The 24,331-nt window shown below is 38.6% G+C and overlaps 1 protein-coding gene across 8 annotated transcripts in view; it reads right to left on the minus strand.

The window, feature by feature from the left end:
* The window catches only part of NCOA1 (nuclear receptor coactivator 1), a 268,347-nt gene that overhangs the window by 19,371 nt on the left and 224,645 nt on the right, over nucleotides 1–24,331 (minus strand). For all 8 annotated transcript variants that reach the window (XM_059893497.1, XM_059893498.1, XM_059893493.1 and 5 more), the window contains 3 exons: nucleotides 22,830–23,144; nucleotides 10,234–10,335; nucleotides 7,904–8,306 (listed from right to left, as the gene is read on the minus strand). In XM_059893497.1, coding sequence (XP_059749480.1) covers nucleotides 7,904–8,306; nucleotides 10,234–10,335; nucleotides 22,830–23,144 — 820 coding nt within the window. The remainder of the gene's footprint in view (nucleotides 1–7,903; nucleotides 8,307–10,233; nucleotides 10,336–22,829; nucleotides 23,145–24,331) is intronic.

Here is a 24,331-nt window from a genome sequence, read left to right on the forward strand (position 1 = left end):
TCCAGTATATTTTTCATCTTAGACACTGTAGTTTTTATCTCCAGAAGTTTCATTTTGGGGCTTCCCTGGTGGTGCAGTGGTTGAGAATCTGCCTGCCAACGCAGGGGACACGGGTTCGAGCCCTGGTCTGGGAAGATCCCACATGCCACGGAGCAACTGGGCCCGTGAGCCACAACTACTGAGCCTGCGCGTCTGGAGCTTGTGCTCCGCAACAAGAGAGGCCGCGATAGTGAGAGGCCCGCGCACCGCTTTGAAGAGTGGCCCCTGCTCGCTGCAACTAGAGAAAGCCCTCGCATAGAAACGAAGACCCAACACAGCCAAAAAAAAATTTTTTTTTAATAAATTAATTAATTAACTAAAAAAAAAAAGAAAAAAAGAATGAGGTTCTCATTTAAAAAAAAATAAAATAATAACACACTTATTTAAAAAAAAAAAAAAGAAGTTTCATTTTGGTTTTATTTATGTTTTTCATACTTTTAGTTAACACGTTCAAGCTTTCCTCTAGCTTCTTGAACATACAGAATAAATGTATAATTTATAACTGTTTTAATTCTAACACCTGTGAAATTTCTGGGTTGATTTTGATGACTGATTTTTCTTCTTGTTATTGGTTTTATTTTCCTTTATCTTTGCATGTCTGGTAATTAGGAAAAAATTCAGATTCCAGGGCTTGTGAATTTTACCTTGTTAGGTGCTAGATTTTAAAAATTCCTTTAAATTTAAATTTTCAACTTTTGTCTGGGTCATGGATAGGTTACACGGTAACAGTTTTAATTCTTTTGGGTGTTGTGCCTAAAGAGACAAGAGCAGGGTTTAGCCTGGTGCTTATTTTGCCCTGCTACTTAGGCACAAACATTTCTGAGTATTCTACTTGACACCGTGAATTCTGAGGTTTTCTATTCTGGCTGGTGGGAAGAGGAACTGGCCCTGTGTAAACTCTGAAGATGTTCCCTCCGTTCTTTTCAGGTGGTTTTCCCTGGCCTCGGTTTGTGTATACACACACACTTATCGGTTCTCAACTGAAGACCTGAGCAGGACCCTCTATATATCCCCATGCTTCTCTCTCTGTGTGGCTCTCTTCTCTCTGGTTCTGTGCCCTAAAACCTCTACCTGCCTTGGCTTTCCCAGACTCTAAGTGCCATTGCCTCAACTATAGGAAATCACACGCTCCTGTTGGATTCCCCCTTCCCGCATCACAGTCTGGACAATTTCTACAACTATTGCTCAATTTTTTGTTTGCTTCAGATGGAAGAATAAATCTTGTCCCTGTTATTCCATCTTGACCCAAAGTGGAAGTCCATAAAAATTTAAAAGGTAAAAATAGGCTTCTTTTTATGTTTCCTGTTATGCTAGCACTTTGTATTTTTTATTTTTTTCCTGACAAAATACATTTCACAGTTAAATACTGTTGAGGTAAAGAAAGTTATAAAGGTGCAGAAAAAAGAATATCATAATGTGATTACCCATAATTTAGTATAATTCCTTCAAATCTTCCTCTATGAAATATTGCATTAACTTTGTGGCTTGCTTCTTTCCCTTATCATTATATCATAAGTATGTCTCTATGCCCTTAATGTCTCCTTGTAAACATAATTGTAGATTCCGGTATATTTTGTGTTCTGTTATTATTAATACAATGACTTTTCTCTTTTTTCTGTTTGGTTAAACTAGCCAGATATGTAGTTAAAGTATTCACTTTTGTTTTTTATAGGCTACAGTTTTTAAAATATTTTAAATTTTCTGTGAAAGTTGAGCCAACTGTAGACTTTCTATATTTTTTTCTTTCACTAAATGTTTAGCTACTTGTTTTCTTAGTAAAATTTATATAAATAAAGCTACAGGGACTTCCCTGGTGGCGCAGTGGTTAAGAATCCGCCTGCCAATGCAGGGGACACAGGTTCGAGCCCTGGTCTGGGAAGATCCCACATGCCGCGGAGCAACTAAGCCCGTGCACCACAACTACTGAGCCTGTGCTCTAGGGCCCACAAGCCACAACTACTGAGCCTACTGAGCCTGGGTGCTGCAACTACTGAAGCCCACGTGCTTAGAGCCTGTGCTCCACAACAAGAGAAGCCACCACAACGAGAAGCCTGTGCACCACAACGAAGAGTAGCCCCCGCTTGCCGCAACTAGAGAAAGCTGGCGCGCAGCAACTGAAGACCCAGCACAGCCAAAAATAAAATAAATAAATTTATTAAAAAAAAAAAAGCTACATATTGTTCTCCTTGCTGCTTCCTCCATATGTAATTTAATCTCTGGTAAATAATTTTGACTTAGAATATATGGAGAAATTATTTTTTTCATTTATGACTCTGGAGGGTGGGTTCCCCCCCATCATCTTCATTTTTGTATTGCCTGTCTTTGCATTAATTCTACATTTTAACTTTTAACTATTTTGGTTATGATCTTTAAAAAAATACTTATCTGTTCCTAATACATTTTTAATCTTATTTATGATAAAATAATTTCAGGAAAAATATATATGTGAGAGGGGAAGATACTTATCACATTCTGGCTATTATTCTATGGGATCAAAGTTAATAAATAAGACTTCAAGTACATCAGCATGCTTTTTTTTTTTTTAAATAAATTTATTTATTTATTTTTGGCTGCATTGGGTCTTCATTGCTGCACGCAGGCTTTCTCTAGTTGCGGTGAGCGGGGGCTACTCTTCGTTGTGGTGCACAGCCTTCTCATTGCGGTGGCTTTTCCTGTTGTGGAGTACAGGCTCTAGGTGCATGGGCTTCAGTAGTTGTAGCATGCAGGCTCAGCAGTTGTGGCTCGTGGGCTCAGCAGTTGTGGCTCCTGGGATCTAGAGCGCAGGCTCAGTAGTTGTGGCGCACAGGTTTAGTTGCTCCGCAGCATGTGGGATCTTCCCAGACCAGGGATTGAACCCGTGTCCCCTGCATTGACAGGCGGACTCCTATCCACTGTGCCACCAGGGAAGTCCCAGCATGCTTTTTGACATTTTTTTCTGGCCTCATTTCACATTCTAACTGCCCATGTTTTCCTTATCAGATGACCTAGTTTTAGTATAAAGAACCAGTCTGTGAATAATGAATTTGGAGGGGTAGAGCTCTGGCCCCAGTTCTGCCACTGCACTGGACCTTGGATTCCTTGGACCAGACAATTTTCTTTCTTCTAGTTTAAAAATTCTACAGTTCTATCTTTGATTATGTTAAGTCTCCCTGCTGGACCATAAATTTCACCACAGCCACCTGGCAGCAGCAACTAGAATTAGGATTCATTTTTCCATTAAAAGATTCATTGAGCATCTACTCTTCCCACCAGACCACTGTGCTAAGCACTTGAGAAACAAAGATTTAAAAGGTCACACTTAGCTCTCTCAAGGAACTTGCTGTTTAAAAAGAAAGGCAGCTGATGAACAAGTGGCTCTAAGAGAGGGTGGGGCTTCCCTGGTGGCGCAGTGGTTAAGAATCCGCCTGCCAATGCAGGGGACATGGGTGCGATCCCTGGTCTGGGAAGATCCCACATACTGCGGAGCAACTAAGCCATGGGCCACAACTACTGAGCCTGCGCTCTAGAGCCCGCGAGCCACAACTACTGAAGCCTGCGTGCCTAGAGCCCATGCTCTGCAACAAGAGAAGCCACCGCAATGAGAAGCCCGCGCACCTCAACGAAGAGTAGCCCCTGCTTGCTACAACTAGAGGAAGCCCACGTGCAGCAACAAAGACCCAACGTAGCCAGTAAGTAAATAAAAATTTAAAAAAACCCCAGCATACTTTAAGAAAAAAAAAAAGACAGAGTGGTGAGTACTTATGATTGGGAGTGTCAGGGAGGGCTTCCCAGAGGAGATATCTTTGAGGGGAGGGAGGAACAGGAATGAGACAGGTGAGGGAAGGACATTTTAGACAAAGGATACAGAAAACACAAAAGCCTAGAAGTAGAAGAGAGCAAGGTATGTATTCTTTCTTGGAACTTGAGAGGTTTGTTAAACTGGAACATTGAGGCATGGAGGGAAGGGGAAATGGAGTTGATGAGCCTAGCTCTGGACAAGTTTGGGTGCTGGTAGAAAATTCAGGTATGTCTCTCACATGAGCTGAGAGATCTGGTTTAGATATAGAGAAGAAAGTCATCAGCATGTAGAAGTCACTGAAGCCACAGGAGTAGATGACATCACTCAGGAGGAGTGAGCGGAGTAGCATGTTTACTGTAGTTCACAGAAGAGGGAGCTCTGGATTGGCTCCAAGGAATTCATGAAATAGGTACACAAAATTTCTTTTTAAATTTCCCTCATATTTTATTTGAATATTACCATAGTATAAAATAAATTTTAAATGTCTAATTCTGTTCTTGTGCACTCATCATCATGGCATGATAGTCTACAATAACTTTCTGTTTTCAGAAATAAAAGAAAGCATACGCTGTCATTATTATGACCTACATGTTCCTTCGTTTACTCTGGGTCTATATTAAGTTGAAAGATGCCAAAGCAAAGGACTAAAGCAAAGCTACTTTATTCATCCTTTGGTTTTACTATCATTAATTAACACAGGGATTAGCCAACTTTTTCTGCAAAGGGCCAGATAGTAAATATTTTCAGTTTTGCAGGCCATAACATTTCTGTAAGAACTACTTAACTCTACTGTGTGAAGCCAGCTGTAGACTGTATGTAAACTAATGAGCATGGATGTGTTCCAATAAAACTTTATTTATAAAAACATGTGGTGGTTTTTGTTTTTTTGTTTCTTGGAGAAGGCTTGATTTGAAAAGGTTGGAATTTCTCCAGAACTTGAACTTGTACCAACACAAAACCTGGTCTTGCAGCTTTCTACCAGGTTGCTGATCATGATAGTGCAAGTTTATAACTTAGAGCAACGGAAGAAATTTAAACTACTGAACCTTTAAATGTTCTTATACTCTCCAGAAAAACAATTTTCCCCCTGTGCTTTTGTTTTTTCATGGAAGACCTGAAAGCTCTGCCATTTCATTTCAAACTGCAACTGGATAAAACTACTACTCTCTCCACTGTACCTAGCTTCTGGGGTTTGTTTGTAGTACAGATACTTTATAAAAAAAAATCTTATTTTGTGAAAAGCACTTTTTGTCAATCAAAAGTTGGACTGGAAGAAAAATCCGGGTACCAGATAGAGCACTTACAATGGGTAGTAACACATCTGGTTGTACTGTCTGGAGAAGAAGGAAGCTCTACCCACTCATTATCTCGATCACTGTGTTCTATATGACTTGCAAGAGATTAAAGACTAGACCCAAAACGCTGAAGGAAATCTTGTCAACTTCATAGGAAATGGGGTTTTGGAGTACTGCCTCTCTAGGAGGCTTAGTCAAGAAACAGGAGTGGATAGAAGTCATCCTTTCTTGGCTTTCCAGAGATGAAGCGTTAAAGAGCATGACTGAAAACTGACAGAAGTACTGTTTTGTATTTTTTTAAATTAGTTAAATAATTTTTAATTGAAGTATAGTTGATGTACAATACTATATAAGTTTCAGGTGTACGACACAGGATTCACAATTTTTAAAGGTTGTATTCCATTTATAATCATTATAAAATATTGGCTAAATTCCCTGTGTTGCACAAGATATCCTTGTAGCTTATTTATTTTATACATAGTAGTTTGTGCCTCTTAATCCCTTACCCCTAACTTGCCCCTCCTCACTTCCCTCTCCCCACTGGTAAACATCAGTTTGTTCTCTCTTAGCAAAATATCTTCCAAGTCCATCCATGTTGTTACAAATGGCAAAATATCATCATTTATTTTATGGCTGAGTAGTATTCCATTGTATATATATACCACAGCTTCTTTACCCATTCATCTGTTAATGGACACTTTGGTTGCTTCCATATCTTGGCTATTGTAAATAATGCTGCTGTGAACATTGGGGTGCATGTATCTTTTCAAATTAGTGTTTTCGTTTTTTTCAGATATATACCCAGTAGTAGAACTGCTGGGTCACATGGTAGTTGTATTTTTAGTTTTTTGAGATGTACCGTTTTTATCTTATTTTATCTTATTTTTTATCTTATTTTTATCTTATTTTTTTAATAAGAGAATTTATTAATGTTTGGCTTATTTGTGGTTATTTTTTTCCCCAATGAATGACATAAATCTTTTGATTTAAGGCTCTGCAATCAGTATCATAAACGCTACTAAGAATCTATTTGCTGTTCTGGCTAAGTTGCCATTTTGAAAGAGCAATGGGGAAACAACTATATAAGTCTTCTAATGTTGGAGGAAGTACTTCTGTAGGCTGGAATACACTGAAGGAACCTCGTCAAATTCTTTGCATACACAAATCACAAGGCACATGAAAATACAACTCTTTTGAAGGCCACTCCTGTTCAGACAATCTTATAATTAAAATATGGATTTATAATACTTTTCTTGCCCACACATACAGTGTAAGTGATATAAACCAGCCAAAGATGACTTCATTGTCTTGAGGACAAAGAAACTGATGTGGTATAATTTTGATTAAAACGTCTTAGAGAATTCTGGTACTCTCTGACACATGTCTCCCTAGATACTTAATTTAATAGTCAAAGGATTTCAGCACTTGTTGCCACCAGAATGAAAAGTCTAAATTGATTTGGCTGTCAAAGTTGATAAGCATACTGCCATGTAAAAAAATCTCTATATAACTTCAACATTTTATTCAGGTCAAACAGCAGCTTTCTCATTGAAATTCATTTTTAAGCAGGCTTAAAATTTACTTTTTCTTTCATTTATAAAATGAAGGGATTTATTTCAATTTTTTTCCTAGGAATGTGCCATTAATTTTTGCATCAAAGTTAATTGAACCTGGTGGCTTAATCAAATGTGTTTAATTGCCACTACCTATTAGAATCTCCAAGTGATAGAAGAAAAATTTAAAAAAGATATCATTACCCAGGACAAAGGGAATAGGATAGAGACACTGCAAATGAAAGATTAAAAAAAGAACAAAGCTTTTGAAAGCCAGAAAGCTGCCTGATATTTCAGAGGAATAGCTTACAACCTAAGCAGCTAAGGGTGGTGACACCAATGAGAAGTCTGAGATAATTTGTGAAGACTGATTATCCTTATGTAATCTATCAAAAAAATTTTCCAAGATAATTTAAAACATCTGTATGCAAATTTTGAGTTAATGTACTTGCACCCATTGTCTGACATGGACTCTCATAAGATTCTTATAGGGATCCATGAGAGAAAGTAAGAAAGTAAGAATATGCTTTGCACACAAAATGTTAAAAATTTTCGTGTCAGGTCCTTATGGATCCTCTAATTTAATCATCTTAGCTTTATGTAAGAGAGAAGCCTCAAACCACTCAACCATTTAGTGGCAAGAGCTGAGCCTAGAGCCTGGATCTCCTGACTCCAACGCCAGCGTCTTTTCTTTTTTTGGCTGCGCCCTGCGGCTTGCATGATCTCAGTTTCGCCCAGGCCACGGCAGTGAAAGCCTGGAATCCTAACCACTAGGCCACCAGGGAACTCCCTCAGCATCTTTCTTCTTCAGCAAATTGCCTCAACGTCAGTGAACTGAAACACATATGAAAAGAGAGACCTGAGCCTGTATGTGGTATAGTCGTCCCTTGGTATCCATGGGGGATTGGTTCCAGGACCCTCATGGATACCAAAATCCATGGATGCTCAAGTCCCTTATATAAAATGGAGAAACAGAACCTATGCACATCCTCCCATATACTAAATCATCTCTAGATTACTTGTAAAACCTAATACAATGTAAATGCTATGTAAATACAATGTAAATAGTTCCCAGAGTGCAGCCAATTAAAGTTTTGCTTTTAGGAACTTTCTGGAATTTTTTTTTTGGGGGGGTGCATATTTTCGATTTGGGGTTGTTAAATCCACAGGTACGGAACCCGTGGATGCTGAGGGCCGACTGTACTTATAAAAGCAACATAAAGGTGTAATCCTCATACCTGATCCTGGGTACTGGAAGACATTCTGCTGCATCTGAGGACTGATTCCAGTGCCAAACTGGCCTCCCATGTTTCCTGTCATGCCTCTGTTCACCATGCTGTTGCGGTTGGCCAAGGTTGCCTCAGGATTTGCTGCCAGTTGTGAAAACGGGCTGGTAGAAGCAGGTGGGGTTCCTGGATTTGTACCATAGTTTGGTGGGTAGGGGAATTGCTGCGGAGCACCCTGAGGAAGACGGGGGTTCCCCATTTGAACTGGCAGTCCAGATGAGGGAGGGAGGTTGTTCCCAAAGCTTTGTTGCCTCATAAGCATGGCTCTTTGCTGCTGTATTAGCTGCCTCTGTCGGTGCTGTTGACTATACAGCTCCCGCTGGCGCTGTGCCAACATTTGGGCATTCAGGGGTGGCTAAAAAAGAGAGAAAAAATCCTCACTTACTAATATTATTTTGATTACCACCTAACTTGGAAAGCTTACAGGATTAAGCCTAGTAGCTTGGAGCAACAGAATATGTAGCAATTATCAGTGTACAAGGGAAACTAAAACAGAAAAGGAAGAAAACCTCTTAAGTAATAGCTACAGGAGAGAAAATAAGTACATTTTACAGATTAAAGTCACACAGGACTGATAAAAGTCTAAGAAAGCATATATTGATTAGTATTATAATATAGGCCATGAAAACTATTAAGAGAAACATTAAAACCATAAAGAAGAGAAATAAAATGTGCTTGATGACTTCTATCTTATCTGGCATTAGGTTGTTAGGGGACTTTTTTCTTTTTCATTTCCAAAAAATTCACTGTGTTTCTAGTATGGTGAAACTTATTTTTCCCTTTTCTCTTGGAGATCATTTATTCCACTTTACTTAAATGAAATGTGATAACAGGTGATTTTAATTTTCTGTATTTTCCAAATTATCTATAATGAATGTGCATTATCTTCACAATTAGAAAAACCTACAAATACCATTAAAAAAGGAAGAATCAGAAATCCGGGATCCAACGCCAAATGGTCACTTAAAAAGCAAATAATTAATTAGAAACAAAATAATAAGCAGAAATAAATGAACCCAGGTATCTTATATTATTGTTGCAGTATAAGACTGCTCCAGGCATTAGAGTAAGTGTTTTAATAGCCATAATATTATGAATGATGAAAGAAGTGGTAAAATTAGGTTGAAGTCACTTTCTAGTCTAACTTGCAAAGCAACATGGCATGTCAATAAAGCCTTCATCAGAAAATGTCCATTCAGGTTGAGGAACTGATTAGAGCATACAGCTCCATAAAAATGAAAATTGCCAACCAGATGAAGTCTCATCTGGAAGAAACTGTGACATAATGACTTCCTGATAGAATTCGTCTTTATGTGAATTCCAACAGTGGGGTCTTGTTTCCTTAAAACCTAATTACCCTTGCATGAGCTAACCACTGAGATTTTTAAGACAGAGAAACCCAAGTCTGGATCCATGAAGATGTCAACATCTGCTGCTAAACAGCAGTTTCTATCAATATTTATCCTTTTGGTTAGTATTTGCTCCCAATCCTTCTAGGTCCATTTTATGGAGAAGTGTTTTGTTCAAATCCTCTCTAAAATACCTCATCTCCCAAATTTTTGTGTAATTTGTTGGGAAACCATAAAAAAAGGGGTTGAGGGAATTCCCTGGTGGTCCAATGGTTAGGACTCGGCGCTTTCACTGCCGTGGGCCTGGGTTCAATCCCTGGTCAGGGAACTAAGATCCCACAAGCTGCGTGGTGCAGCCAAAAACAAAAAAGTGGTTGAAGCAAAAATATTAAAGTACGTGCAGAAGTTAAATAGGGAGGAAGCACTAGATAACACTTAGAAGCCTACACCGTTCTTTTTATGTTTAGTTCCAATGGCTCTGGGTTCATACACAAGGATCGTTAAAACAAATAAAAAACAAAATGCTGATGCTCAGACTGAGTGGAGAACACAAGGTAGTTAAGATAACTAAACAATGTGACTGGGTTTTGATCAGGTTTCAGGTACCATACACACAGTTTCATATCCGAGGCTTCTTATTACTGGTACTAATCAGGACAGCAATAAGAGTTTTCTACTTAGTCACCTGATACCTAATAGCAATGACAATAATAACAACAAAATGAAACAAAGAACCCTCAGCTTTACATCAAATATCAGTAAGGGGTATCACAAGTTGATTATAAATTCATTCTAGAAGAAAGCTACAGTACAAACATCATTAAAAGATCAGTTCACAGACCATTTCAAAGACACTCAAGTCAACACTTTAAGAAATACAGTTTGGGTTATGGGTTAGAGAAGTACTAACAATGCCTGGTTTTCTCACGTTACCTGAGGTGTAATTTGCTGCTGCATGCCTGATCTCATATTGATGCCAACAGGAGCATTTGCTGCAAACTGGTTCAAGATAGCTTGCCGATTTTGGTGGATCAACTAGAGAAAAATGGAAACAATGAGATATATTTCTACATAAAAACATACAGCATGGCCCTTTTAAAGTAACACAAACTTTTTATTGATTATTAACAGGTTCTAGTATTGCAGGTTTAGTAAGATTACTTCCCATGTTTATTTGCCAAAAGGTTGGCAATTCCTAACGTTTATCAAATATTTTCTGCCTACTGAACTCTAAATATGGCAGAGCATTTAAAAGTAGAATACAGGACTTCTCTGGTGGCGCAGTGGTTAAGAATCTGCCTGCCAATGCAGGGGACACGGGTTCGAGCCCTGGACCGGGACGATCCCATATGCCGTGGAGCAACTAAACCCAGGCACCACAACTACTGAGGCTGCGCTCTAGAGCCTGCAAGCCACAACTACTGAGCCCACGTGCCACAACTACTGAAGCCTGTGCACCTAGAGCCCATGCTCCACAACAAGAGAAGCCACTGCAATGAGAAGCCCATGCACTGCAACGAAGAGTAGCCCCCGTTCGCCGTAACTAGAGAAAGCCCGCACACAGCAGCGAAGACCCAACGCAGCCAAAAATAAAAAAATTAATTTTAAAAAGTAGAATACATACACACAACATACATGTATATATACATACATACATATGTATAAATGCATATATACCTATATGCATAAATATATTATATGTGTATGTATTCTACTTTTAAATGCTCTGCCATATTGTGTTCTGCAGTGTTTATACATATATATACACACACAAACATGTTTATCATGCTTTTTAAAACATGTTAATACTTAAGTTATTTCAGATTCACCAAGATGGTGGAGGAGTAGGAGGACATGGAGTTCATCTCTCTCCACAAATGCATCAAGAATACATGGAACAATTCTTACAGAACAGCAGATGAACACTAGTAGAAGACCTTGGACACCGGAAAGAACAAGAAAGATCCCTGCATAACTGGGCAGGATGAAAGAAACACGGGAAAAAGAAGAGGAGAGGAAGTGGGACGGGATCTGTGCCCCTGGAGGGGAGCTGAAGCAGAAGAGAGGTTCCCGCATCCAGGGAAGCCCCCTCACCAATGGGGAAATCAGTTGGGACAGAAGGGGAGCATCTGAGGCTGTCGGAGGAGGGTGAAATGGCCGGTCTGTGGCAGACAGGACAGACCTATACAGATGGTCTGCGCCACAGCCCTCCACGTCCCAGACTGGGACGTGTGTCCGTCGGTGCACATGGGGGCTGAGAGCTGGAATGTGGGGACTGGAGAGCAAACCTGCAGGGAGGACTGCTGTTGGCTGCGAGGAGATAGCCTAAGGGGACAGGTGGGAGGAAATCCACAACCAGGAATGCTTGTGGAGGAGACCCAGACTGCCATAGAAGCAAGGTGTCTCTGCTGAGTGATGCACAGGGGGTGGAGCTGCCATTGCAGCCTCTCTCTCCCCACGTGCTGGGCCCCTGCCCTTCCAGGTGCTAGAAAAAGCCCCCACCAGGGCTGACCTTCTTGCACCAGCCACCAGGTGCTAGGAAAGCCTCCCACTGGGGCCAGATCTCTCGTGCCTGTAGCCACTGGCTTTCCCACACACCTGTCACTGCCAGGGTCCCCGTGACCCAGGCAGTCGTGACACCTCCACGCCCTGTCCTAACCATGGCAGACCCGAGTCCTCCATGGCAGCCTCGGGGGCAGACTCCTGTGGGTGGCCCACATGCAGAGGTGAGGCTAAAACCACAGCTAAGCCCCAGGGGTGGATCGACTAAGGAAGAGGAACAAAAATCTTTCTGTGCAGCTGCACAAAAAGATTTTTTTAAAAAAAATCTTTTTAAAATCATTTTTTAAAAAAATCTTTTTTAAAAAAAATCTTTTTTAAATCATTTTTTAAAAATCATTTTTGTGTGTTTGTTTTGTTTTCTTTGCTTTTTCCTTCAGTTTGCATTCTGCTTTTCTTTTGTTTTCTATTTTTTGTTTTTGTTGATTTTGTTTTTAATTGTTTGATTTCATTTTGAGGCTCTTTGGTTGTTCTCGTTTTTTTTTTCTGTTTTTGTTTCTTATTTTGTATGTGTGTGTGTTTTTATTGTTTTTGTTTGGTTTTGCTTTTACCATTTGTTTGGGGTTTTGTTTGTTTGTTTTTAATTGTGTTTGTTGCTGTTTGCTTGCCCAGGAAATATTACTTGGCAAGAGCTCTCCTGGAGGTCTCCATCTCAACTCCAAGACCCAGCTCCACCAACTGATTGCAGGCTTCAGTGCTGAATGCCCCAAGCCAAACAGGAACAAAATCCCACCCATCAGCAGACGGGCTGCCTCAAGTTGTACTAAGCCCACAGACACCCCAAAACACACCACCTGACGTTGCCCTGCCCATCAGAGGGACAAGATCCAGCTTCACCCACCAGAACACAGGCATGAGTCCCTCCCACCAGGAAGCCTACACAAGCCACTGGACCAACCTCACTCACTGGGGGCAGACACCAGAAGCAAGAGGAACTACAACCCTGCAGCCTGCGGAAAGGAGACCTCAAACAGAGTAAGTCAGACAAAATGAGAAGACAGAGAAATATGTTGCAGACAAAGGAGCAAGGTAAAAACCCACAAGAGCAAATAAATGAAGAGGAAATAGGCAATCTACCTGAAAAAGAATCCAGAGTAATGACAGTAAAGATGATCCAAAATCTCAGAAATAGAATGGAGGAAATACGAGAAATGTTTAACAAGGACCTAGAAGAACTAAAGAACAAACAAACAGTGATGAACAACACAATAACTGAAGTTAAAAATATGCTACAAGGAATCAACAGCAGAATAACTGATGAAGAAGAACAGATAAGTGAGCTGGAAGACAGAATGGTGGAAATAACTGCTGAGGGACAGAATAAAGAAAAAAGAATGAAAAGAATTGAGGACAGTCTCAGAGACCTCTGGCACAACATTAAATGCACCAATATTCAAATTATAGGGGTCCCAGAAGAAGAAGAAAAAGAGAAAGGGTGTGAAAAAATATTTGAAGAGATTATAGTCGAAAACTTCCCTAACATGGGAAAGGAAATAGTTAAGTCCAGGAAGCACAGAGCATCCTATACAGGATAAACCCAAGGAGAAACAAGCTGAGACACATATGAACCAAATTAACAAAAAATTAGATACAAAGAAAAAATATTAAAAGCAGCAAGGAAAAGCAATAAATAACATACAAGGGAATCCCCATAAGGTTATCAGCTGATCTTTCAGCAGAAACTCTGCAGGCCAGAAGGGAGTGGCAGGATATATTTAAAGTGATGAAAGGGAGAAACCTACAACCAAAATTACTCTACCCATTAAGGCTCTCATTCAGATTTGATGGAGAAATCAAAAGCTCTAGAGACAAGCAAAAACTAACAAAATTCAGCACCACCAGACCAGCTTTGCAACAAATGCTAAAGAAACTTCTCTAGGCAGGAAACACAAGAGAAGAAAAAGACCTACAAAAACAAACCCAAAACAATTAAGAAAATGGTAACAGGAACACACATATCGATAATTACCTTAAATGTAAATGGATTAAATGCTCCAACCAAAAGACACAGACTGGCTGAATGGATACAAAAACAGGACCTGTATATACATTGTCTACAAGAGATCTACTTCAGACCTAGGGACACATACAGACTGAAAGTGAGGGGATGGAAAAATATTCCATGCAAATGGAAATCAAAAGAAAGCTAGAGTAGCAATACTCGTATCAGAAAAAATAGACTTTCAAATAAAGACTGTCACAAGAGAGAAGGAAGGACACCACATGATGATCAAGGGATCAATCCAAGAAGAAGATGTAATAATTGTAAATATTTATGCACTCAAAACACAGGAGCACCTCAATACATAAGGCAAATGCTAACAGCCATAAAAGGGGAATTCAGCAGTAACACAATAATAGTGGGGGACTTTAGCACTCCACTAACTCCAATGGATAGATCATCCAGACAGAAAATTAATAAGGAAACACAAGTCTTAAATAACACATGAGACCAGATAGACTTAATTGATATTTATAGGACATTACATCTGAAAGCAGCAGAATACACTTTCTCCTCAAGTGCACACAGGACATTCTCCAGGATAGATCACATCTTGGGTCACAAATCAAGCCTTGGTAAATTTAAGAAAACTGAAATCGTATCAACCATCGTTTCTGACTACAATGCTATGAGATTAGAAATCAATTACAGGAAAAAGAACTGCGAAAAACACAAACACAGGGAGGCTAAACAATGTGCTACTATGTAACCAAGAGATCACTGAAGAAATCAAAAAGAAAATCAAAAAATACCTAGAAACAAATGACAATGAAAACACGATGACCCAAAACCTATGGGTGGCAGCCAGAGCAGTTCTAAGAGGGAAGTTCATAGCAATACAATCCTACCTCAAGAAACAGGAAAAATCTCAAATAAACAACCTAACCTTACACCTAAAGCAACTAGAGAAAGAAGGACAAACAAAACCCAAAGTTACTAGAAGGAAAGAAATCATAAAGATCAGAGCAGAAATAAATGAAAGAGAAACAAAGAAAACAATAGCAAAAATCAATAAAACTAAAAGTCGGTTCTTTGAGAAGATAAACAAAATTGATAAACCTTTAGTCAGACCCATCAAGAAAAAAAGGGAGAGGACTCAAATCAATAAAATTAGAAATGAAAAAGGAGAAGTTTCAACTGACACCGCAGAAATACAAAGGATCGTAAGAGACTACTACAAGCAACTATATGCCAATAAAATGGACAACCTGGAAGAAATGGACAAATTCTTAGAAAGGTACAACCTTCCAAGACTGAACCAGGAAGAAACAGAAAATAGGAACAGACCAATCACAAGCACTGAAATTGAAACTGTGAAAATCTTCAAACAAACAGAAGTCCAGGACCAGATGGCTTCACAGGCGAATTCTATCAAACATTTAGAGAAGAGCTAACATCTATCCTTCTCAAACTCTTCCAAAATACAGCAGAGGGAGGAACACTCCCAAATTCATTCTACAAGGCCACCATCACCCTGATACATAAACCAGACAACGATCTCACAAAAAAATGAAAATTACAGGCCAATATCACTGATGAATATAGATGCAAAAATCCTTAACAAAATACTAGCAAACTGAGCCCCGCAACACATTGAATGGATCATATACCATAATCAAGTGGGATTTATATCAGGGATGCAAAGACTCTTCAATATATGCAAATCAATAAATGTGATACACCGTATTAACAAATTGAAGAACAAAAACCATATGATCATCTCAATAGATGCAGAAAAAGCTTTCGACAAAATTCAACACCCATTTATGATAAAAAAACTCTCCAGAAAGTGAGCATAGAGGGAAGCTACCTCAACATAATAAAGGCCATATATGACAAATCCACAGCAAACATTATTCTCAATGGTGAAAAACTGAAAGCATTTCCTCTAAAATCAGGAACAAGACAAGGGTGCCCACTCTCACCACTATTATTCAACATAGTTTTGGAAGTCCTAGCCACAGCAATCAGAGAAGAAAAAGAAATAAAAGGAATACAAATTCACCAAGAAGAGGTAAAACTGTCATTGTTTGCAGATGACATGATACTATATAAAGAAAATCCTAAAGATGCCACCAGAAAACTATTAGAGCTCATCAAGGAATTTAGTAAAGTCACAGGATACAAAATTAATACACAGAAATATCTTGCATTCCTATACACTAACAATGAAAGATCAGAAAGAGAAATTAAGGAAACAATCCCATTCACCACTGCAACAAAAAGAATAAAATACCTAGGAATAAACCTACCTAAGGAGGCAAAAGACCTGTACGCAGAAAACTATAAGATACTGATGAAAGAAATCAAAGACAACACAAACAGATGGAGAGACACACCATGTTCTTGGATTGGAAGAATCAATATTGTGAAAATGACTGTACTACCCAAAACAATCTACAGATTCAATGCAATCCTTTTCAAATTATCAGTGGCATTTTTCACAGAACTAGAACAAAAAAATGTTACAATTTGTACAGAAACACAAAAGACCTCGAACAGCAAAAGCAATGTTGAGGGAAAAAAAAAAAAAAAAAACGAAGCTGGAGGAATCATGCTCCCTGACTTCAGACTATACTACAGGGCTACAGTAATCAAGACAGTATGGTACTGGCACAAAAACAGAAATATAGATCAATGGAACAGGATAGAAAGCCCAGAGATAAACCCACGCACCTGTGGTCACCTAATCTATAAGAAAGGAGGCCAGAATATACAATGGAGAAAAGATAGCCTCTTCAATAAGTGGTGCTGGGAGGGCTTCCCTGGTGGCGCAGTGGTTAAGAATCTGCCTGCCAATGCAGGGGACACGGGTTCGAGCCCTGGTCCAGGAAGATGCCACATGCTGCGGAGCAACTAAGCCCGTGTGCCAGAACTACTGAGCCTGCACTCTAGAGCCCGCGAGCCACAACTACTGAAGCCCACGTGCCTAAAGCCTGTGCTCCGCAACAAGAGAAGCCACCACAGCGAGAAGCCCGCGCACCACAACGAAGAGTAGCCCCCACTTGCCGCAACTAGAGAAGGTCTGCACAGCAACGAAGACCCAATGCAGCCAAAAATAATAAATAAATAAAATAAATACACTTATTTAAAAAAAAAATAAGTGGTGCTGGGAGAACTGGACAGCTACATATAAAAGAATGAAATTACAACACTCCCTAACACCATACACAAAAATAAACTCAAAATTGATTACAGACCTAAATGTAAGGCCAGACACTATAAGACTCTTAGAGGAAAACATAGGCAGAACACTCTTTGACATAAATTGCAGCAAGATCTTTTTTGACCCATCTCCTAGAGTAATGGAAATAAAAAGAAAAATAAACAAATAGGACTTAATTAAACTTAAAAGCTTTTGCAAAGCAAAGGAAACCATAAACAATATGAAAAAACAACCCTCAGAATGGGAGAAAATATTTGCAAACAAAGCAACTGACAAAGGATTAATCTCCAGAATATATAAACAGCTCATGCAGCTCAATATCAGAAAAACAAACAACCCAATCAAAAAATGGGCAGAAGACCTAAATAGACATTTCTCCAAAGAAGGCATACAGATGGCCAACAAACACATGAAAGAATGCTCAACATCACTAATTATTAGAGAAATGCAAATCAAAACTACAATGAGATATCACCTCACACTGGTCAGAATGGCCATCATCTCAAAATCTACAAACAACAAATGCTGGAGAGGGTGTGGAGAAAAGGGAACCCCCTTGTGCTGTTGGTGGGAATGTAAACTGATACAGCCACTATGGAGAACAGTATGGAAGGTCCTTAAAAAACTAAAAATAGAACTACCACGTGACCCAGCAATCCCACTACTGGGCATATACCTAGAGAAAACCATAATTCAAAAAGACACATGCACCCCAATGTTCACTGCAGCACTATTTACAACAGCCAGGACATGAAAGCAATCTAAATGTCCATTGACAGATGAATGGATAAAGAAGATGTGGTACATATATACAATGGAATATTACTCAGCCATAAAATGGAATGAAACTGGGTAATTTGTAGAGATGTGGATGGACCTAGAGACTGTCAGACAGAGTGAAGTAAGTCAGAAAGAGATAAACAAATATCGTATATTAATGCATATATGTGGAATCTGAAAAAACTGGTATAGATGATCTTATTTACAAAGCAGAAATAGAGACACAGACTAGAGAACACACATATGGATACCAAGGGGGATGTGGGGGTGGGGGTGGGAGGAATTGGGAGACTGGGATTGACATATATACACTATTGATACTATGTATAAAATAAATAACTGATGAGAACCTACTGTATAGTATAGGGAACTCTACTCAATGCTCTGTGGTGACCTAAATGGCAAGGAAATCCAGAAAAGAGGAGATATATGTATACGTATAACTGATTGACTTTGCTGTACGGTAGAAACTAACACAACATTGTAAAGCAACTACACTCCAATAAAAATTTTTTTAAAAAACTTAGTTATTTCAGACACATGCAATAATGGAGAGAAAAGAAACATCAGCCTTAGGTCTTAAACTGTCGTGAGTAAAAAAGTAAATATACAATAGGGAACATTCTATAAAGGTCTGGAAGATGAATGGAAAAGTTGAGGTACTTCTGACTTGGAGGGTACCTGTCTGATGGGTACATATTCGGGGAAAATCCAACGTAATTTCATTAGCTGGAGAGAATTATATAAGAAACAAATGGTCTGAGAAAATGGATTATTTATTTAACTAGAAGAAGTAATTACTTTAGACCAGCATTTCCTAAATTGGTGTTCTAAAGAACATTGTTCTGCAGGATATTAATAGATGTGCCAGGAAAATAGCATGCTGTGCTGTATTAAGCATTGGAAATAATGGGTTACACAAAGTGAAACAGATTTCTTTACTGTATTAATTCTGTGAGCCTTTAATTGGCCAAAGCACAGTGCAGAACTCCAAGAAGGGGATAAACTATGCAATTTATTTATCATGAACCTTTTTTTCTGACATATAGTCATTAACATTTATTATTATCTCCTAGAACAATCTTCTACGGAACATTAGTTTGAAAGATAATATCTATATCAGGCTTAGGATTCCAGGTCATAGGCATGCCTTAACTTTATCAAATAACAAAACAAGCATCCTTAGAAGTGATATCTCCTGATAAACAATCTATTGCTTAAAGGATTTCTTACTCAACAATTTGATATGAATAAACTTTTCAGAGAGATAACAGTAATAATATCAATACTGTTTTGTGTTTATACGGTACTTAATAATATATAAATTATTTATAAAATACATTGACATATCAATGTATTTTATTATATTCATATTTAATACATTTAATATATTTTAATATACTATTTGCAAACTAGAAAGCCTATGAAAATTTTATAAGAGAATCCAAAGAGCTGCAAACAGCTATCTCCAAAAAGCTCAATTCTTAACTGTAGTTTCATTCATTTTTTGACTCCCATTAGATTAGAAAACAAATTGATTTGGAGGGAAAAGCCCAATATAATATAAATATTAAAATTACAACTTTCAGGCATGGCACTGTGGAATAGGATAAAACATTCAGAATCACGTCAAAAATAAAGATAACCAATATTATGGTTCTAAAATACTTAAGTATGAAAATCTACATACTTCTTAAACTCAACAGACCTTGCACATAAGTTTAAATGAACCATAAGTTTTACAAAGATTTATCAAAAAACTCAGTATATGCAAGATAGTATATAAAGTTTTCAGGCTACAAAAGTGAGCAAATTTCTATTTTCTGGGAACTCTCTGTTGAGTGGCAGAGGCCAACACAGAAGTGCAACGCACAAGTGCTATACTGCATATATAGAGATATGTAGAGCAGCACTGGGGGAGCAACTAACTTAGCCTAGGACCTGAAGGCAGGGACCAAGAGCATGAGTGAGCTCAACGGGACCTTGAAAGATGAGAATGCCAGGTGGCAAAGAGGATGGTAGAGTTAACTCAAGGCAGAAAGAACAGCAAGTCTAAAAACAGAAGAGAAGGCAATGAGGATAGGTGAAAATACATTAATACTTAGCGATGAAGAGAAGTAAAATTGCCAGAAGTGTGGGAGTTGGGATTCCAAGCTTACAGCTTTATATATTCTTTGAATTGTGAGATAACATGAAAATGAAATGGGTGGGGACAGAGGAAAAATGCTTGAGAACTAGTAAAAGTGAGAAAAGAACCTTAGAAAATAAATCAAAACCTTAGAAAATAAATAGGTTACTTTTAGAAGTAGAAGGAATTATTCTAAAAGCAGCAATCTACAAGGACTTTCTGTTAAAGAAAAATTATTCCTGCCCTTGGAAAAACTCAGTTTATCTTCCCCTCCCCTTGACTATCTGTGTGTACAACCTAACTAATGCTGTGTACAACAGTCTCACTCTAAACTGCTCCTTCTTTCTGATTACTAAAATGCTACCCATTTTCCAGTAAGCAGGTCAAATTCTACTTCTTCCAAGGAAGTCTTCCTAAAAGGATCACCATATCCTTTATCTCCTCCAAAACCTTAACCTTTGGGGGGTTAGGGAGTGGGAAGAGAGAAACTGGTAATCCTTAGAGCTGGTTACACAAATTCAAAAGCCTTTAAAGGTCACACCGCCAGGCTTGTGTTACTAAAGGAGATGTGGTGCTTGAGGCCAGTGGAAGAGCACAAACCCAGCCTATGTGTATAAAATGCACACATGTGCACACACACACAATTCAGGTTTGCTGTCACTTTACCTGCCTGAATGGATTTTTTTCCAGTGCCTTAGCAAGAAGTCCTTCTACAGTAAACCTGAAAGATGATTATCTGGCCAAGAGGTTCTCAACCAGGGGTGACTTCTGCCCCATAAGGAAGAGTTGGCAATATATGACGACATTCTTGGTTACCACAGCTTGGGGAGGGGTTGCTACTAGTATCTGGTGGGTAGAGGCCAGGGATGTTGCTAAACATCCTTCAATGTACCAGTCCCCAAATGCTCATAGTGATGAGGCTGAGAACCCTGATTCAGCCACCACATAAATTCTTGCCAAAACAAAGAGTTCTTTCAGGAAGCTTATTCTTTTATCAGGCAGTTTTCATTGCCAGAAAATTTTGCTTTTTGGGACTTTCTGGAATTTTTAAAAAATACTTGTCCTGATCCACAGTTGGTTTAATCTGCAGATGCGGAACCTGCAGATACAGAGGGCTGACTGTACACTATGTTTTGAATACCCCAAGCTGATTGTAAGTTCTGAAAATTGCCTATATCTTTTATTCTTTGTATTCATCTCAGTAACTAGTACAGTTCCCCTAAATATATTTTGTGAAAAATTCAACACAGGGGAACTATTAAGTATTTCTTATTGTGCTATCTAATAATGAATGACAAGTTATAACAAGAAGTAGTTTATCTTAAACAATACTCAGAACGTATTATTGTTTCCTTTGTTTCTGTTTTCTTCTTTCTCTTCCCTTAATTCCTCTTTGTGTCCTTTATTCCACTCCAGCATTTAAAAATTATTCCTTAGTCTACCATTAAAAATATTTTTCATCCTATGTCATCTGTCTCTTTCTCCCTTTCATCATCTTCCTCCTTTTAAGTGGAATGGAAGCACATTTTATATTATTTGTTATATTTACTGAATACAATTTTATAATAATAGCTAGTATTTACTAAGTGGGACTACATGCCAGGCACTGTGCTAAGAGCTTTACATCTGTGCTCTACATCTATTATCTCATTTAATCCACACAACAGCTATGAGGTAAAGGAATTATTTATTAGATTCTTTTTACAGATGAGGAATCAGAGGCTTTAAAAGGCTAAATAATTTGACTATCAACCCACCTCAGAAAAGGTTAAAACTAGGACTTGAAACTAGAGCTAACTCTTACAGTCATCTTATCATGCTGCCTGTCTAATATAATTTAGCTCCTTCTTCCTCTTCCTTTCTCTATTAGTAAGGTTCCAGGGAATTTCTTTAAATGCTTTTTTAAAACTTCAAAGCAATATAGACATACGGTTAAAAAAATACAAAAGATTAATAACAAGAAGCAACAATCTATAGTCCCGGTCCTACTTCCCAGAAACGATACTTTTAACAGTTTGGGTTTTTGGTTCTTGATGATTATCTCTATAACTGCTGCTTATACAATCTTAAATATTTATGTCATTATACCTACTCATTATTTGTCATGAGAGAAAATACTTAACTCACCCAGGACCCCCAAACTATCCCTCCCTCTGTCCTCTTAGTATTATGACATCATTAGGCTTTAATCACTCTAACTACAAACAACATAAACTTCATTTTGTGTTCAATTATAAACAATCTCTCTCTCTTTTTTTTAAACTTTTTATTTTATATTGGAGTATAGCTGATTAACAATGTTGTGATAGTTTCAGGTGCACAGCAAAGCGACTCAGCCATACATATACATGTATCCATTCTGCCCCAAACTCCCCTCCCCTCCAGGCTGCCACATAACATTGAGCAGAGTTGCTGTGCTATACAGTAGGTCCTTTTTGGTTATCCATTTTAAATATAGCAGTGTGTACATGTCAATCCCAAACTCCCTAACTATCCTTTCCCGCCACCCTTCCCCCTGGTAACCGTTAAGTTCATTCTCTAAGTCTGTGAGTCTGATAAACAGTATCTCTTGATGCTCTACTTTAGAAATTAATCAATGTTTCAATTTTATTAATTTAATAATTATATGATGTCCATCCTAAATATTTCTTATCTCAAAAAAAAAAAGTAAATTCCTTTTAAACTGTTGGTGTCAAAGTACTTTGTTATGAGCTAGAAGTCTTTAATTGAATGAATGTCCCTTATTCTTATCCTAAGACCAAGGATGACTTTTTGAGTCATAAAGATTCTGGGAGTGGACTTGATACCTTTATTGTAGCAATTGGGCTGTCTTATTACAGAGAGAGTTAGCACATACCTTTAAAAAGGATCACCAGCTGAACAAGAGTACTCACCTGCTGTTGTCCTTGTAATCGCTGTTGAAGTTGAAGTCTAAGTTGGTTGGGTGCAGCTGGAGGTCTGTTTAGAGTCTGCCTGGTCTGCATGCCCATGCCAGGTGAAAAAGCACCTCGAGGAGGTGTTACTTGAACAGGCATAGTCCCCAGTGAAGGTTTTTGCCTGACCATGCCTTGGAAAGGGCTAGAGAGATTGGCAGTAGGCGAAGGAGAAGAATAAGGCTGGGAATAAAGATTGGGTCTTTCTTCCATCATCAATGGTGGTGTTGCTTGTTGTGGTGGAAATCTCTCTGATAATACATCTAATCCACCTCCCTGTTGGAAAATAAGCCAGAACATTTTACAAATAAATTTCTGGCAATAAATGACATGCTTCTCTATATGATTTTGGATCTGAGAGCATGTTATCTCTAGAAAGTTTCATAATAATATATTCGTGCTGAATTCATGAAGCTCTCCAGAAGTTTGCTACTTAAAGGAATCACTTATAAAAGTTACTTCTGAAATGGAGTAATAGATTAACTGAAATGTTTAATATCTCAGTAAAGAGATGAAAATATGGTTAAAATAAGGGCTTTACATCAATAAAATAAAGCTAAACGGTTTGAAAAGAACCTCACTGCAAAGTCTAAGAATCAACAAATGTTACATTTAATGGGTTACCATGAGAAGTAGATTCCTAAAGGAGGGATTAATTTTTCTATCTCAAATACAGAAATCATGCTTTTATCTCATTTGAAAAAAAATTCATAGCTGACCTAACAGAATGCAATAGTCAAACTTTTTGACTATTACTCATTGTAAGAAATGTAATTTAAATTGTGACCTATTGTGTGTGTCTGTGTGTGTGTGTGTGTGTAACTGAAAACAGAGTTTCATGAAACATAACTTCCCCTTTTTCTGCATTCTGATACTCTGTATTCTACATTGTTCTACTCCATTAAAAAAATACTGATGGCGGCCTCTAGAGTGAATCATAGGAACCCTGAGGATGAACTGACCCTTTTATTCACTATTCCACATCGAGTTGCAGACCCATCAGAGGGAGCCATGTGATAATTGTGCCCACCAGCTGACCCCACAGCCACCTTCTGCCCCCCTTGGACCCACCCAAGAATTTCTAAGCATTCTTTATGAGAGAAGGAGGAGCTTCAAGATGGCGGAAGGGTAAGACGCAGAGATCACCTTCCTCCCCACAAATACATCAGAAATACATCTACATGTGGAACAACTCCTACAGAACACCCACGGAACGCAGAAGACCTCAGACCTCCCAAAAGGCAAGAAACTCCCCACGTACCTGGGTAGGGCAAAAGAAAAAAGAAAAAACAGAGACAAAAGAATAGGGATGGGACCTGCACCACTGGGAGGGAGCTGTGAAGGAGGAAAGGTCTCCACACACTAGGAAACCCCTTCGCGGCGGAGACTGCGAGTGGCAGAGGGGGCAAGCTTCGGGGCTGCAGAGGAGAGCGCAGCCACAGGGGTGCAGAGGGCAAAGCCGA

This window comes from Balaenoptera ricei, chromosome 13 (genome assembly GCF_028023285.1).
Source record: "Balaenoptera ricei isolate mBalRic1 chromosome 13, mBalRic1.hap2, whole genome shotgun sequence".
NCBI classification, from domain to species: domain Eukaryota; kingdom Metazoa; phylum Chordata; class Mammalia; order Artiodactyla; family Balaenopteridae; genus Balaenoptera; species Balaenoptera ricei.